Genomic DNA, 16,399 nt, shown 5'->3' with positions numbered 1-16,399 from the left:
GTCATCCTCATGCGGGTAATTTATGACTGTGTATGTATTTACATTTAGCTATGAATCATCTTGACTCTCACACTTTTCCATTATCCACTGAATATCATGTTTCAGTACCTATGTTTACTGTACTGAGTACCATGTGTTGGCCGGTACTCAATAATCTCATCCTGACTATGTTAAACATCTCCTCTCAAGCTCAGCCTGATCCTACTCACTGATGCCACACATATTGTATTCTTCTATTCTGATCGATCCATGAACTGTTCCCATGTAGACATACATCATTGATCCCATACAGTGATCCAATAAAATGTCTCGGACTGTACTTACTAGGTTTGCGAAAACTAGGGATGCAAAAAATCTGCCAACTTTCCCAAAATGACAAAGTTTTATAGATATCCTGGTTGGAGTATTTTGGATTTCCTGCTTATTACTTCTTGATTCAGGGAATCTTTCAAATCAGATATCTGGAAAACCAGGGGATTTGGGGAAAGTTACCGGATGTTTGCAACCCTACCCTGTACACGGGTCCATACATTGATTTAAAACACTGTTCATTCCTGTACACTATTCAAATTCAGTGATGACATACACAGTTCTTCCTATACACTGTTCCATAGATTGTCCCCATACACCGTTCTTGTACACTGATCTCATACCCTCTTCCACTGGCCACACCAGGTCTCCTTGGGTAAAGAGGTCTTGTGCAATAAAGGTTCAACAAAACTAAAATTGTCATACAACAGGCCTCAGTGGTCGGCCATATTGGCAGGCAGCAGCTCCCTGGAGCTCTGATCCTGCTGGGGTCTGTCAGTGGTCAATCTCAGACTAACACTACCCTCCGTGGTGCTGGTGGGGTTGACCCGGAACTTCCTGTGGACCGGCCGCATGGCCACGATGAGCTGCCTCTTGAAGGTGTCACTCAACACAATGTAGAGGAATGGGTTGATGCAGCTGTTAATGTAGCCCATGCTAATGGCTATGTTGTAGGCGTAGGAGAAGGCTGGGTTGGGGTTCTGGACTCCAACGTGAACCAGCTGGAGGATGTAGTAAGGGGTCCAGCAGATGAAGAAAGCCAGGCAGATGGCCACTGCCGTACGGGTTACTTTCTTGGTGCGCACCCTCAGGTTCCTGGGGGGCAAGGGGGCCACGCTGGTGGTCATGTGCTTGAGGATCTTGAAAAAGACCACACAGATGATGAGGAGAGGCAGAGCGAAAGCCAGGACAAACTGGTAGAGTGTGAACCAGTAGATGTTGGTAGACGGATCGGGAAGTAGCAGGGCACAGCCCACCAGGTCGCCAGGCAGAGGCATGAGGCCCGTGTACATCCACACCGGGATGATGGTCAGCAACGACAGCGTCCATACTAGAACGATAACCACAGTTGCCACGCACGGTGTCCGAACGTAGTTGAAGCGGATGGGGTGGACAGTGGCCAGGTAGCGGTCCAGAGTCATGACTGTGAGGATGTAGGTGCTCACGATCTGGCTGTTGGAGTCCAGCGCGGTGATGACTGTGCACATAGTGGCGCCGAAGCACCACGAGCCGTTGCCCATCAACTGGTGGATGAGGAAGGGCATACCGACGAGGAAGAGAAGGTCGACGATGGACAGATTTAAGATGAAGATGTCGGGAACGGTCTGCTTGGCGCGGCACTTGGTCTTCTTCAGGATGGTGTAGATGACCATGCAGTTACCCATAATGCCCAGGAAACAGATGATGCCAAATATGGTGGGCAAGATGGCATTGTTGTAGTAGGCATCATGACCCCCACCTATAGGGGCACAAGAGCAGCAGAAGAGAATGTTATTAAAGTACCAGTATGAAATATCTTAGAAACCAGACCTGTCAAGCAACAATTTACATAGCCTGGCTGCTGTGACCCAGGTGGTACACTCTTTTTATACAAATATATATATATTTAATAATATAACTTTTTTTTAAATTATTAACCCCTCCACCACCTCCCTCTTCGGAGGACAAATATCTTGTAGTTTTTTTACAGCTTTTTTGCTACATATACAGTTGAAGTCAGAAGGTTACATACACCTTAGCCAAATACATTTAAACTCAGTTTTTCACAATTCCTGACATTTAATCCCAGTAGAAATTCCGTCTAAGGTCAGTTAGGATCGCCACTTTATTTAAGAATGTGAAATGTCAGAATAATAGTAGAGAGAATGATTTATTTCAGCTTTTATTTCTTTCATCACATTCCCAGTGGGTCAGAAGTGTCAAGGTGTGTCTAAAGGCGAAGTCAGGTGCAGGAGAGCAGAGTAAGATAAATAAAGTGCACTTTATTAAAGTTCCAAAACGGGAGCACAACAAAACAAACGCGCTCAAAAACACGGAACAATAAAGTAAAGCGCTAAAGAACATCGTATGACATGAAAACAATTACACACAAAACATGATGGGAAACAGAGGGTTAAAAACAATTAGATTGATTGGGGAAATGAAAACCAGGTGTGTATGAAAACAAGACAAGACAAATGGACATATGAAAAATGGAGCAGCGATGGCTAGAAAGCCGGTGACATCGATCGCGAACGCCGCCCGAACAAGGAGAGGAGCCGACTTCGGTGGAAGTTTACATACATTCGATTAGTATTTGGTAGCATTGCCTTTATATTGTTTAACTTGGGTCAAACGTTTCGTGTAGCCTTCCACAAGCTTCCCACAATAAGATGTGTGAATTTTGTCCCATTCTTTCTGACAAAGCTGGTGTAACTGAGTCAGGTTTGTCGGCCTCCTTGCTCGCACACACTTTTTCAGTTCTGCCCACCAATTTTCTTTGGGATTGAGAGCAGGGCTTTGTATACCTTGACTTTGTTGTCCTTAAGGCATTTTGCCACAAATTTGGAAGTATGCTTGGGGTCATTGTCCATTTGGAAGACCCATTTGCGACCAAGCTTTAACTTCCTGACTGATGTCTTGAGATGTTGCTTCAATATATCCACATGATTTTCTTACCTCATGATACCATTTATTTTGTGAAGGGCACCAGTCCCTACTGAAGCAAAGGTTGGGGTGGTGTTCTTTGGCTTGCAAGCCTCCCCCTTTTTCCTCCAAACATAACGATGGTCATTATGGCCAAACAGTTCTATTTTTGTTTCATCAGACCAGAGGACATTTCTACAAAAAGTATGAGCTTTGTCCTCATGTGCAGTTACAAACCGTAGTCTGGCTTATTGATGGCGGTTTTGGAGCAGTGGCTTCTTCCTTGCTGAGCAGCCTTTCAGGTTATGTTGATATAGGACTCGTTTTACTGTGGATATCGATACTTTTGTACCTATCTGCTGTTGTTCTGGGATTGATTTGCACTTTTCGCACCAAAGTACGTTCATCTCTAAGAGACAGAACGCGTCTCCTTCCCGAGCGGTATGACGACTGCGTGTTCCCATGGTGTTTATACTTGCGTACAATTGTTTGTACAGATGAACGTGGTACCTTCAGGTGTTTGGAAAGGATGAACCAGACTTGTGGAGGTCTACAATTTCTTTCCTGAGGTCTAGGCTGATTTCTTTTGATTTTCCCATGATGTCAAGCAAAGAGGCACTGAGTTTGAAGGTAGGCAAATACATCCACAGGTACACCTCCAATTTACTCAAATTATGTCAATTAGCCTATCAGAAGCTTCTAAAGCCATGACATCATTTTCTGGAATTTTCCAAGCTGTTTAAAGGCACGGTCAACTTATTGTATGTAAACTTCTGACCCTCTGGAATTGTGATACAGTGAATTATAAGTGATATAATCTGTATGTAAACAATTGTTGGAAAAATTACTTGTGTCATGCACAAAGTAGATGTCCTAACCGACTTGCCAAAACTATAGTTTGTTAACAAGAAATTTGTGGAGTGGTTGAAAAAACGGATTTTAATGACTCCAACCTAAGTGTATGTCAACTTCCGTCTTCAACTGTACATGTTATTCAATCATTGCACCCACACTGCTCGTGCGCATCAATGATCACGTGCGTGGCCAGGCGCTAAAATAGAACTTGGTTCTATATGTGACGCTTAAGTCACGCCTTTCCCATCTCCTTTTTGGTTTTTAGTAGCCTATACCCATGTACCATTTCCTCATTAGTTTTGAAGAGCATATACCCACGTGGGTGACTGAAAGATTAACTGAGGTCCAGACTCCAGGCCAGTCGGTAGTGGTAATTAATGCACATTAAAGTTGGTTGCCAACCGCCATATAAAGTCCAAAGAAGAAGAAGAAGCCTGAAGGAGGAGAGATTGCTAGAAAACAAACTTTTACCCTTTTGTATGTGGATTAATTGTCGGAGTAGAGGACCTTGTGCATTTCAGGGAAAATAACAACTCAATGTTTATATCCCAGGACAAATTAGCATTTCCACTGCTCCAGAATCCAATGGCAGCAAGCCTTACACCACTCCAGCTGACGCTTGGCATTGTGCATGGCGATCTTAGGCTTGGGTGAGGCTCCTCGGCCATGGAATTTCATGTAGCTCCCGATGAACAGTTATTGTGCTGACGTTACTTCCAAAGGTAGTTTGGAACTCGGTAGTGAGTGTTGCAACCAATGACAGGCGATTTTTATGTGCTTATGAGCTTCAGCACTCAGTGGTCCCGTTCTGTGAGCTTGTGTGGCCTACCACTTTGCGGCTGAGCCGTTGTTTCTCCTAGACGTTTCCATTTCCCAATTACAGCTCTTACAGTTGACCGTGGTAGCTCTAGCAGGACAGAAATTTGATGAACTGACTTGTTAGAAATGTGGCATGCTATGACGGTGCCATGTTGAAAGTCACTGAGCTCTTCAGTATTTGCATTTGAATAAATGCATAAATACACCAATATGACTTTTCCATGTAAAAAATAGAATGACCACTGCTGCACCTCCTGCCACTGTTTTGAACAAATTAGATTATACTATAATGAACAAAAAATTTAAACTCAACATGTAATGGGTTGGTTAGATGAGCTGAAATAAAAGATCCCCAAAGTTTCCATATGCACAAAAAGCTAATTTCTCTCAAATTTTGTTTACATCCCTGTTAGTGATCATTTCTCCTTTGCCAAGATAATCTTGGCATGTCAATAAAATGATTAAAAAGCATGATCATTACACATGTGCTGAGGAGTACTTCTGTCTATAATAAAGCACTTCTGTGGAGGAAAACTAATAATGGTGTGCTGTGCCATGCTCCCCAGTGGGTGGGCCTATGCCCTCCCAGGCCCACCCATATCTGCACCCCTGCCCAGTCATGGTAAATCCATATATTAGGGCCTAATAAAATTATTTCAGTTTACTGATGTCCTAATATGAACTGTAACTCAGTGAAATCTTTGAAATCAATGTTCAGTATACATATTCAAATGAACATTGCTGATTACATATAGTGGTAACTGTTCCAACTTTGGGATTTGGATAGGCTTTAATGCAACTCATACACCTCTGTTAACTTCATTGAATCTACAAAACTGTTAGTGTTTAACTTTAACATGTGATGACAATACAACAGAACAGTTGAACAGGAATGACATTTGCACTAACGGGTGGCCCAAAAAATATATATAACTTAAAGCCACACCCATTCTAAACCACGCCTCCACAGTTCCTCCACGAACCAGTAGCTACATTGAACCATTATAGGTTCCTCCATGAACAAAAAAAAAAAAAGGTGCAAATATGAACCATTTTGGTGATTGTTAAGCAAATAACTGTTGGTGTCATGGTGATGCATATCCTGGCACACATAGCCTGATGCAGACCTTTTGGAACATCTACATTTTAAAAAGTCTAATAAATCCATGAAATATAGCCTACACCTTCACAATAAATCCATTATTTATTTTAGACAGGTCTAAAGAAACATGAAGAAAATGTAGTCTATTTCAGAAGAACAGAATAGCATACTCTGAGTATGCTTATGTTAGGTCCTGATCTAAATATGCCAAATGGCTGTATGCTACACTAGTTAATTTAGCAGACAAGATTTGCTTAGAATTCTGTGCCTTCATTTTATATTACTTTGTAGTATGAAGAATACAATTGAACAAAGCTGAATAAAATAAAAATGATATTTTCTTCAAACATTTTTAGGGAGTGCGCACATATGGCTATTCTGTTCTGAGCGGTTAACAAAGAAATAGGTACTTCTATATGCTTCATTTAGATTTATTCATGTAACTTTAGTTGTTCTACAAACATTGGCCTACGTGTTTAGAGTTTTTATACATTGTAAGGCTGCATGAGGTGACTCTTATGATGACTTGAAAAAATTTGCTTGAAAGGCTTGCGCTCTACTTTATTTTTATTTTTACGCAGGCTGTACACACTTCATCAGTCTCTCATTCACAATTTGACAAGCACTTGATAATGCCTCAAATTTCCCAGAGGCATCCCCTCTATGCACTTAAATAGCGAACGGAGGATGTTTTTCTGTGGTTCATATTCATTCCAGCCAGGAAGGCTATACTCCTGTTGTAAAGATAAGCAATGTGGTTAATATTAAGAAAGTTGAGAAATAAATGTAGTAGGCTTAGCCTAAAGAAAGCTGATGGGATCGTCCTCTTTTCAATAGAGGCCATCACTATGTTTTCTCCCCCAATTGCATAGCCTATAGAAATGTTGCGCAGCATGAGCTCATGGGCTCTCATGAAGTGTTTGATTATATTTTCGATCACATTTGCATTTAAGTCAGAGTGATTAGAGGGACAATGGAGTGCTGAATGCCAGTTAGCAAGTGTGGTAGGCTACTAATAACCATCAGCAGCGTCAGAGCTTGGAGAAGCCTAATTACGTGACTATACGGTCACATGGAATTTGACTGCCTCAATGAATCGTGATCGTCAGTGTAGTGTTAATACGGTCACCGCAACAGCCCTATTCACACCCCTTGACTTTTTCCACATTTTGTGGTGTTATAACCACAATTTAAAATGGATTCAATTGAGATGTGTTGTCACTGGCCTACACACAATAGCCATTGATGTCAAAGTGGAATTATGTTTTTAAAAATGTTTACTAATTCATTAATAATGAAAAGCTGAAATGTCTTGAGTCAATAAGTATTCAACCCCTTTTTAATGGCAAGCCTAAATAAGTGCAGAATAAAAATGTGCTCAACAAGTCAGATAAGTTGGATGGACTCTGTGTGCAATAATTGTGTTCAACGTGATTTTTGAATGACTATCTCATCTCCATACACCAGACATACTGTAAGGTCCATCAGTCGAGCAGTGAATTTCAAACACAGATTCAACGACAAAGATCAGGGAAGTTTTCCAATGCCTCACAAAGAAGAGCACCTACTGGATATTCCATTGAGCATTAATTACACTTTGGATGGTGTATCAATACACCCAGTCGCTACAAAGATACAGGTGTCCTTCCTAACTCAATTCCCAGAGAGGAAGGAAACCGCTCAGGGATTTCACCATGAGGCCAATGGTGACTTTAAAACAGTTACAGAGTTTATTGGCTGTGATAGGAGATAACTGAGGATGGATCAACATTGTAGTTACTCCACAATAATAACCCAACTGACAGACTGAAAAGAAAGAAGCCTGTACAAAATAAAAAAATATTCCAAAACATGCATTCTGTTTGCAACAAGGCACTAAAGCAATATTGCAAAAAATGTGGCTTGTCTTGAATACAAAGTGTTATGTTTGGGGCAAATCCAATACAACACATTACTGAGTACCACTCTCCATATTTTCAAGCATAGTGGTGGCTGCATCATGTTATGGGTATGCTTGTAATCATTAAGGACTGGGGAGTTTTTCAAGATAAATAATAAAAGGAATGGAGTGAAGAACAGGAAAAATCCTAGAGGAAAACCTGGTTCTGTCTGCTTTCCATCAGACACTGGGAGATTAACTCACCTTTCAGCAGGAACATAACCTAAAACACAAAGTCTACACTGGAGTTGCTTACCAAGAACACTCATGAGGGGCCGAGTTACAGTTTTGACTTAAATCCGCATGAAAATATGGCAAGACCTAAAAATGGTTGTCTAGCAATGATCAACAACCAGACAGTGCTTGAAGAATTTTGAAAAGAATAATGAGCAAATCTTGCACATTCCAGGTGTGGAAAGCTCTTAGAGACTTACCCAGAAAGACTCACAGCTGTAATTGCTGCCAAAGATGATTCTAACATGTATTGACTCACGGGGTTGACTAGTTGTGTTTTTCTTCCACTTTGACATTACAGAGTGTTTTGTGTAGATTGATTACAAAAAAACGACAATTAAATCCATGTTAATCCCACTTCGTAACACAACAAAATGTGGAAAGGTCAAATGGTTTGTATACTTTCTGAAGGCACTGTGTTGCTATACCACATTCATGTCAGCTCGCGGGATCAGGCGGCTTGTTGAGACCTCTCACGGTTTGGATTTGAAAACAGCCCCCCCCATTATCATCAACACATCTTGCCGACAACATCAAAACAGACTTTCCAGACACTGAAGACAGGACTTTGGTAGAATTTACGAGCAGCCGAGGAACATTGTAATAAAGCGTGATGCATCGTATACAGTATAGGCTATCCATAAACCAAACCTGTGAAGATATTTCACTTCCCAGTAATACATATTTTAGTGCCCTTGGTATGTGCTATATACACTATCTTAGATTTTTTTTTTTACTCAATAACATAGCTGCTACTGTATGTGTGTGGTAACTAAAAGTTCACATGAATTTTCATGGCTCTTTTGAGATTAAGGTAGAGAATGAACCATTCCGACGAAAAACAAGTCAGTCAAAAAGGAAAAGGTTGGCACTAGCTGTGCCTTCAGTAAGCTACTAGACAGATTTTCATTTACCTCTGAATAACAAGTGTTAGACAGAGCAGTGAAGGAAACCAACCATTAACGTCTTCAAGGAAAAACGAACGAAAATAAAAAGAGGATGACTGTAGCTTTCATTATAGCCTACATTATGTGTGCCATAATAAGATAAAGTGAAATCATTGTAGGCTATGAATTATTTTTTAAACGAGCAAAGATTTCATTCAGTGCAGTGACCATTACACGTTTCTACTGTTTAATTGCTATACTGAATAGCCTACTGTACAAATATATTCAACCGTGATAAATGCTTACCTGTTGAAGATTCAGATTTCACTGCAACCGGTGAGGTGTTATCATACAATACCGACACATTATAGAAATCCATTGATAACTTCCGATGTTAATCTCAATAAAATCTGGGTAAAGAAAAAAAGATCAAGTGTTTATGCTCAGGGAAAATTCTCAAGCAGTTAATAACCCAAATGTCTTGCTGTTTTTAAATGATATTGTAGTGGCTAGAACTCACTGATAAAACAAATAATATTTACAGTTCCATCTTGCACATAAAAATTCTAGTACTACTATTATTTGTGAGATCCATGATAATATAATAAACGTTTCCGCTCTTGTAGTGGACTTTGCTGATTAGTAGCGTATCGTTGGCACGCGCTTGATGGAGTGGAGACAGGCGCCCAGTGTCTTCAAGTATTTTACTAGGAGACTGACAACTCTCCTGCAGCTGCACGGCGCTACTGTATAGTCTCTTCGTCTTTCATTGGCCGAGGATGAAGTTTCGAGGATAACTCTTCTGTTGAGAAGTCTAGCTGACTGGCACCATTGAGATGTGACTGTATTGTCTTGACTCACAAGTCGATGTGTGTATTTAATACATTTTGACAGCCACATCAAAGATCAAGGACCAATGTACTTTTTTAATGCTAACATGGCACAATGGCACCTCAATAAAGACATTTTAAGAGCACGAAGAGGGGTCCTACTTGTTATTTGATGACCAATAGCCTAGCCCGAAAGAATACCTTCACCAACATACTGTACATTTCTGTCGCTCTAGCATATCCAATCCCGGAATTTATTGCTCCCCATCCTTCTTTTTTTAGTGACAAAATGAAAGCAAACATGTTCCAAGCATTGTGACGTTTTATTGATAATTTCAAACGAATTGGGAACTTACAGGTAGCCTAACTGCCAAAATAAAGGAAATATCAACATAAAGCAGCTTAATAGGACGCTGGGCCACCAAGAGCCAGAACAGCTTCAATGCACCTTGGTTGGCATCATTGTGTGTCGTAGAAGTGACGCCATCAAACGTCAGACAATGCCTACAAGTGTCTGGAACTCTATTGGAAAGATGCAACCATAGAGATCCCGAGTGTTCTAATTGCTATGGATGCAACACCATTCTTCCACATACTCCATTTGGTGTTTTGTTGATGGTGGTGAACATAGTGCTAATTATACTGTGAGTTTCGGGGCCTAATAGTAAAGACATGTCATTTAACTGTATATTTGTTTATATTACCTTTTTATTTGGCATGAACACAACCAATCATGATGTTTTCATCTTATTGTCAAACAAATCCCTTCAAAAAGTAACTATCAGCAAACAGAAAAATGATCACTAAAAATAGAATGTGGTGTATTGAGAAATGTATTATGTGTTAATGAGTTTAGATTTAAAATGGTTGCAAATAGCCAGTGGGATTTCCATGCAGGGATTCAGTTATTTGAATGAACAAATGACAATGGGGTTTCCGTTCTGGCATTGAAGTGATTGGATTATGCGATACAAGGGCGGGTAAAGTTCAACGATGGATTGGTGAGTTGGGCTGAAGACACTGTAGAGAGTGGCCGACTGGAATGTGTTACGGTGAACATGAAATAAATCTGTTCTGTTTATTATAAGTTTATTATAAGTCTTCAGCAGAAGAATCCAGCATCTTAGGATGCAACATACGAACATAAATCACCCGAACATAAATATTAGACACTGTTAAGACATTTGTGTGGAGATGATATCATTTTATTTGACATTCTGGGAGAAAGTAATTCCCCTACTTCACTCAATTCAGTGCTTCCAAGTTCCATGGATCAAGTAGTTATTTTGATTATATTAAAACTAGGAAAATCTGAAAAGTCCCCTGCAGATCCATAAATGTAATAAATTACAACAATAAAATAATAACAAAACTCATAACAGAATGGCAAAAGTATTTTCAACATTTTGTTACATTACAGCTTTATTCTAAAATGTATTAAATAAATACACACAATACCCCCATAATGACAAGGAGAAAACAGGTTTTTAGAATTTTAGCAAATGTATTAAAAATAAAAAACAGAAAAACCTTACTTACATAAGTATTCAGACCCTTTGCTATGAGACTCGAAATTGAGCTCAGCTGCATCCTGTTTCCATTGATCATCCTTGAGATGTTTTTACAACATGATTGGAGTCCACCTGTGGTAAATTCAATTGATTGGCCATGATTTGGAAAGGCACACACCTGTCAATTTAAGGTCCCACAGTTGACAGTGCATATCAGAGCAAAAACCAAGCCATGAGGTTGAAGAAATTGTCTGTAGAGCTCTGAGACAGGATTGTGTTGAGGCACAGATCTGGGGAAAGGTACTAACAAAAATTCTGCAGCATTGAAGGTCCCCAAGAACACAGTGGCCTCCATCATTCTTAAATGAATAAGTTTGGATCCACCAAGACTCTTCCTGGAGCTGGCCATCCGGCCAAACTGAGCAATCGGAGGAGAAGGGCCTTGGTCAGGGAGGTGACCAAGAACCCTATGGTCACTCTAACAGAGCTCCAGAATTCCTCTGTGGAGATGGGAGAACCTTCCAGAATTGACAATCATCTCTGCAGCACTCCACCAATCAGGCCTTTATGGAAAAGTCGCCAGACGGAAGCCAGTCCTCAGTAAAAGGCACATGACAGCCCACTTGGAGTTTGTCAAAATGCACCTAAAGACCCTCAGACCCTGAAAAACAAGATTCTCTGGTCTGATGAAGACGTGCATGCTCATCCCAGAATCGTTTCACGTGTCTGTTTTCAAAGGATGGAGCTGAGAACATGAACAACTTCACAGTTAAGAACACTATAACAATATGAGGGACTTCTATTTAAGTCAGAAAATGATACTCATATGATAGGTAAGATATACATAACCCTGCAGAAAGCCTATCTTTTAGAAAAAAATATAAACTATTGGAACCAAGACTTAAAAATAACTGATATTGGCACAGATGAAGAGAGTGTTGGAACATAACTAACTAGGTACAGCGGTAGCCTTTTGTGAGCCCTAAGCGAGATTTGGTGGAGGGGCATTTTCACCAAGTGGGCAAACAAAATGTGTGAAATATGTACGTTTTTTATGTTTTTTTCCTGCAATTCTACACATTTTGCAATGGGGCGTAGAGAAAATGTTGCAGTTCTATAACACATTTCATGCAATTCTACCTATTTTGCCATGGTGCAGAGATTTTTTTGCAGTTTTAAAGCAAGTTTTCTGCAGTTCTACACATTTTTGCCATAGGGTGGAGAGCAAATGTAACAATTGTATTATATTATTTCATGCAATTCAACACATTTTGCCATGACTTATGCCATGTTAATGGTATGTGAGTGAGAGTGACTGTTACGGATTCCGCCGGTACTGCTGCTCATTCCGTGCACCAGCTCCGGAGGTCTATATCACCGGCCTCTAGGTGTAACTGAACTGTTTCATTACGCACACCTGGTTCCCATTCCCCCTCATTAGTAATTGTATATATGTGCCCTCTGTTCACCATTGTCTTGTCGGTTACTGTTCCCATGTCCGTTGGTCTTGTGAGTACCTGTGCATTGTGTACTCGTTATTAGGGGTCTTGTCCCGTGTGTTGTTGTGCACTTGTTATTACAGGTCTAGTCCCGTGTGTTGTTGTGCACTTGTTATTACAGGTCTAGTCCCGTGTGTTGTTGTGCACTTGTTATTACAGGTCTAGTCCCGTGTATTTATTGGAGGTGTTACCTGGCTCTTTTGTTTGGGTTACATCCCTGTGTTTTTGTATACGTGTTTGTTTTGGGCTTCTTCCCTATGCCTTTCATGGCATGTTGTATTTTTGGGTGGAGTATTAAAACCCCCTATTACGTATTCCTGCGCCTGTCTCCAATCATTTATACACCGTGACAGTGAATAACAAAATCAATGGGGGCCCCCTGGAGGTCAGGGACCCAGGGCACATGTCCTGCATGCCCGGTCGGTATTCGGCCATGATTACTACAATTAAAAACTTGTTAGCTGACATGGCTAATTGTCAGTGACTGACAAAACAAGAAACTGTTGATACACAACATTTAGAACTTGCACCTTGTGTAATTCCACTTTTCTCGACTGAGTTCCAAAACAATATATATATGGGGTCGGTTGGAGCGGCAAGGGACCCTAAGCGACCGTTAATATCGCTTATGCCTGGAGCCGGCCTGTAACTAAACTAATGTACAGAATTGAATATACAAGAGACAAAATGTGCACATTGTACATCATATAAGCAGAGTCATGTCTTAAGTGCAAAACTAACAGTGGCTCAATGATTAATGCCTTCTGCAGTGCTATAATGTCCAAAAGTTATGGAGTTAGAAAGTTGGCTGTCAGAAGTTTTACAATATAAATGCACTTTTAGTCCATCTATATGCCTATTTCAAGGCATGGAATATGAGGGTGAGATGAGATACCCAATGGATTGGACATTATTTTTCTCGTCAATCATTTTTTTTTAAACTAGGAGATCTGAGGTACCGGAATGCATTAGAACAAAATCACCTTTATAATAAAGCATTGCATACATGTCATCACGTTTACGTAGTGACACAGAGCAGTAGAGTAGAGGAACTTATCGAAGTTACACACATGGGGAAAAAATGTTGTGGCCTAGTTTCCGAGAAATGTCGGGCCTTTTATAAACGCATTTCATGCAATTCCTCGTCATCTTACATGACTGGAGACTTTGGCATAATCGTTTAAAATGCCGCGTTTAAAAAAACGTGGAATTAGGAGTTGGGAAATCTCCGACTTCAGTGTGTTCAAGACAACTGGGAAAGCAGGGAAAAACAATTTCCTACTGGGAAAATTCGTTTTGAACGGTCATCCAACTCTACAATATGAGGAAAAAATTATAGTCCTAAAAATGCTTTCCAGTTTCACTGATTTACCCAATGATGCACAACTCGCGTGCTGGTGAGGGCATATGAGCTCGTGGCAAAAGCCTTTCTCTCTCTCGCTTTACTTAGTAAAACAATATTTTGTACCCTACATCTTTCCAACCTGTGCTTTCCTGCAATTGAAGACTATTTCAAATATTGCGAAAGGCCAGTTTTGTCTGCATGTTCTTTGTTCACTGACAGATTTGCTGCGTGTTCCCGGCTATAGGTTATGCCTTGTTATTGGGCTGCACTCCGCAGTTAGGCTATTTTTTAAATAAGCTATTTGTCTGTGGCTAAATTTCTCGTGGTGTAGTAGGCTATTATGAATTATTTCATTTATTTCTGAACACCCACAGTAACTCTATAACGTTGGCACATGTATTTATATTTATCAGGTGTGCTGCAGCTCCTCCGGGGTGGGGGTTGCTGATTGCTGATTGCTGTTGGCAATGCTGGACGTCCGATGTCTGTAGTGTTGCAGGGTAGTAAGAATGATGAGATGTTAATTTCTTAATTCACTCAGGAACCACACCTGTGTGGAAGCACTGGTTTTCAATATATTTTGTATCCCTCATTTATTCAAGTGTTTCCATTATTTTGGCAATTATCTGTATGGAGCCTATCAAATTATCTGCATGTTTTTTCTCCTGTATCATTTCACAATTTATTCAAATGTTGTACCACTAGATGGCCCAGTAGTCCCTGCTACGGAGTCCCTACACCTTATGACACATCTACAACAGGTGAGGTCTAGAGCCAAACTAAATGTTGTCTTCTACTCTTCACACATGCATATTCATACAAAAATGTGTGTGTGAGAGAGAGAGAGAGAGATCTTTAGAAAACAAAAATATAATTACTTGACACATTGGAAAGCACTAACCAAAGAAACAGCAAACTGGAATGCTATTTGACCCTAAACAAAGAGTAGTACACAGTGGCAGAATACCTGATCACTGTGACTGAATGAAGGAATATTCAAAATGAAGGAATATTCAGTTTCCACAAAATGAGGTGGAAATTGAGATGCACTTTCTAACCGTTTGCCAAATGTATGTCTTATTTTTGTTATTTGTTTAACCTTTATTTAACAAGGCAAGTCAGTTAAAGAACAAATTCTTATTTACAATGACAGCCTACTAAAAGGCAAAAGGCCTCTTGCGGGGGCGGGGGCTGGGTTTAAAAATAAATTCAATAAAAATATAGGACAAAACACACATCACGACAAGAGAGACAACACTACACTACATAAAGAGATACCTAAGAAAACAACATAGCAAGGCAGCAACACATGACAACACAGCATGGTAGTAACACAACATAACAACAACATGGAAGCAACACCACATGGCAGCAGCACAACATGGTACCAGCACAAAACAGGGTGCAAACATTATTGGGCATTGACAACAGCACAAAGGGCAAGAAGGTAGAGACAACAGTACATCACGCAAAGCAGCCACAACTGTCAGTAAGAGTGTCCATGATTGAGTCTTTGAATGAAGAGATTGAGATAAAACTGTCCAGTTTGAGTGTTTGTTGCAGCTCGTTCCAGTTGCTAGCTGCAGCGAACTGAAAAGATGAGCGACCCAGGGATGTGTGTGCTTTGGGGACCTTTAACAGAATGTGACTGGCAGAACAGAGATGACCAGTTTACAGAGGAGTCTAGAGTGCAGTGATAAGGAGCATTGCCAATGCCAATTAGAGACACATTTCCCTCAGATTACACAGACCCACATCCTATTTTGATAAACTCCCATATCTATAAGGTTAAATACCACACACAGTGTGCCATCACAGCAGCAAGATTTGTGACCAGTTGCCACAAAAGGGCAACCAGTGAAGCAAAAAAGGCATTTTAAATACAAACAATACTCATCTGTCTATTTATTTCCCCTTTTGTTCTTAAACTACTTTGTGCATAGCCAGATGTATAACATTTGAAATGTCTCTATTCTTCAAGAAACATTTGAGAGTTTAATGTTTACTGTTCTGATTGTTTATTTCACTTTTTTGTATCATGTATTCCACTTGCATTGGCAATCTGAACATGTTACCCATGCCAATAAAGCCCTTTGAATTGCATAGAGAGAGACAAAGCCATCACCTACAGAGAGATGAACCTGGAGAAGAATCCCCTAAGCAAGCTGGTCCTAGGGCTCTGTTCACAAACACACTTCACAGAGCCCCAGGACAGCAACACAATTAGACCCAACCAAATCATGAGAAAACAAAAAGATAATTACTTGACACATTGGAAAGAATTACAAAAAAACAGAGCAAACTAGAATGCTATTTGGCCCGAAACAGAAAGTACACAGTGACAGAATACCTGACCACTGTGACTGACCCAAACTTAAGGAAAACAGACTCAGTGAGCATAGCCTTTCTATTGAGAAAGGCCGCCGTAGGCAGGCCTGGCTCTC

General features: G+C 40.4%; 1 protein-coding gene across 1 annotated transcript; it reads right to left on the bottom strand.

Annotated features, from left to right (window-relative positions):
• Window positions 1–543: 543 nt before the first annotated feature.
• On the bottom strand, window positions 544–4,467 carry LOC109866622 (melanin-concentrating hormone receptor 1-like). The gene is made up of 2 exons (XM_020455757.2): window positions 4,407–4,467; window positions 544–1,768 (listed from the first exon to the last, which is right to left on the bottom strand). The coding sequence occupies exons 1-2, from the start codon at window positions 4,465–4,467 to the stop codon at window positions 744–746; spliced, it is 1,086 nt and encodes a 361-aa protein (XP_020311346.1). The 3' UTR covers window positions 544–743.
• Window positions 4,468–16,399: the final 11,932 nt, after the last annotated feature.

Source organism: Oncorhynchus kisutch, linkage group LG1 (genome assembly GCF_002021735.2).
Source record: "Oncorhynchus kisutch isolate 150728-3 linkage group LG1, Okis_V2, whole genome shotgun sequence".
NCBI lineage: Eukaryota > Metazoa > Chordata > Actinopteri > Salmoniformes > Salmonidae > Oncorhynchus > Oncorhynchus kisutch.
The sequence above is the reverse complement of the archived record's forward strand: the minus strand, read 5'-3'. Positions and strand labels throughout refer to the sequence as shown.

Excerpts from the sequence above, each read along its gene's own strand:
- LOC109866622 (XM_020455757.2), bottom strand. The coding sequence starts at position 4,467 with ATGAAATTCCATGGCCGAGGAGCCTCACCCAAGCCTAAGATCGCCATG. Across the intron at positions 1,769-4,406 it reads CGCCATGCACAATGCCAAGC|GTGGGGGTCATGATGCCTAC; the intron begins GTCAGCTGGAGT and ends GTGCCCCTATAG.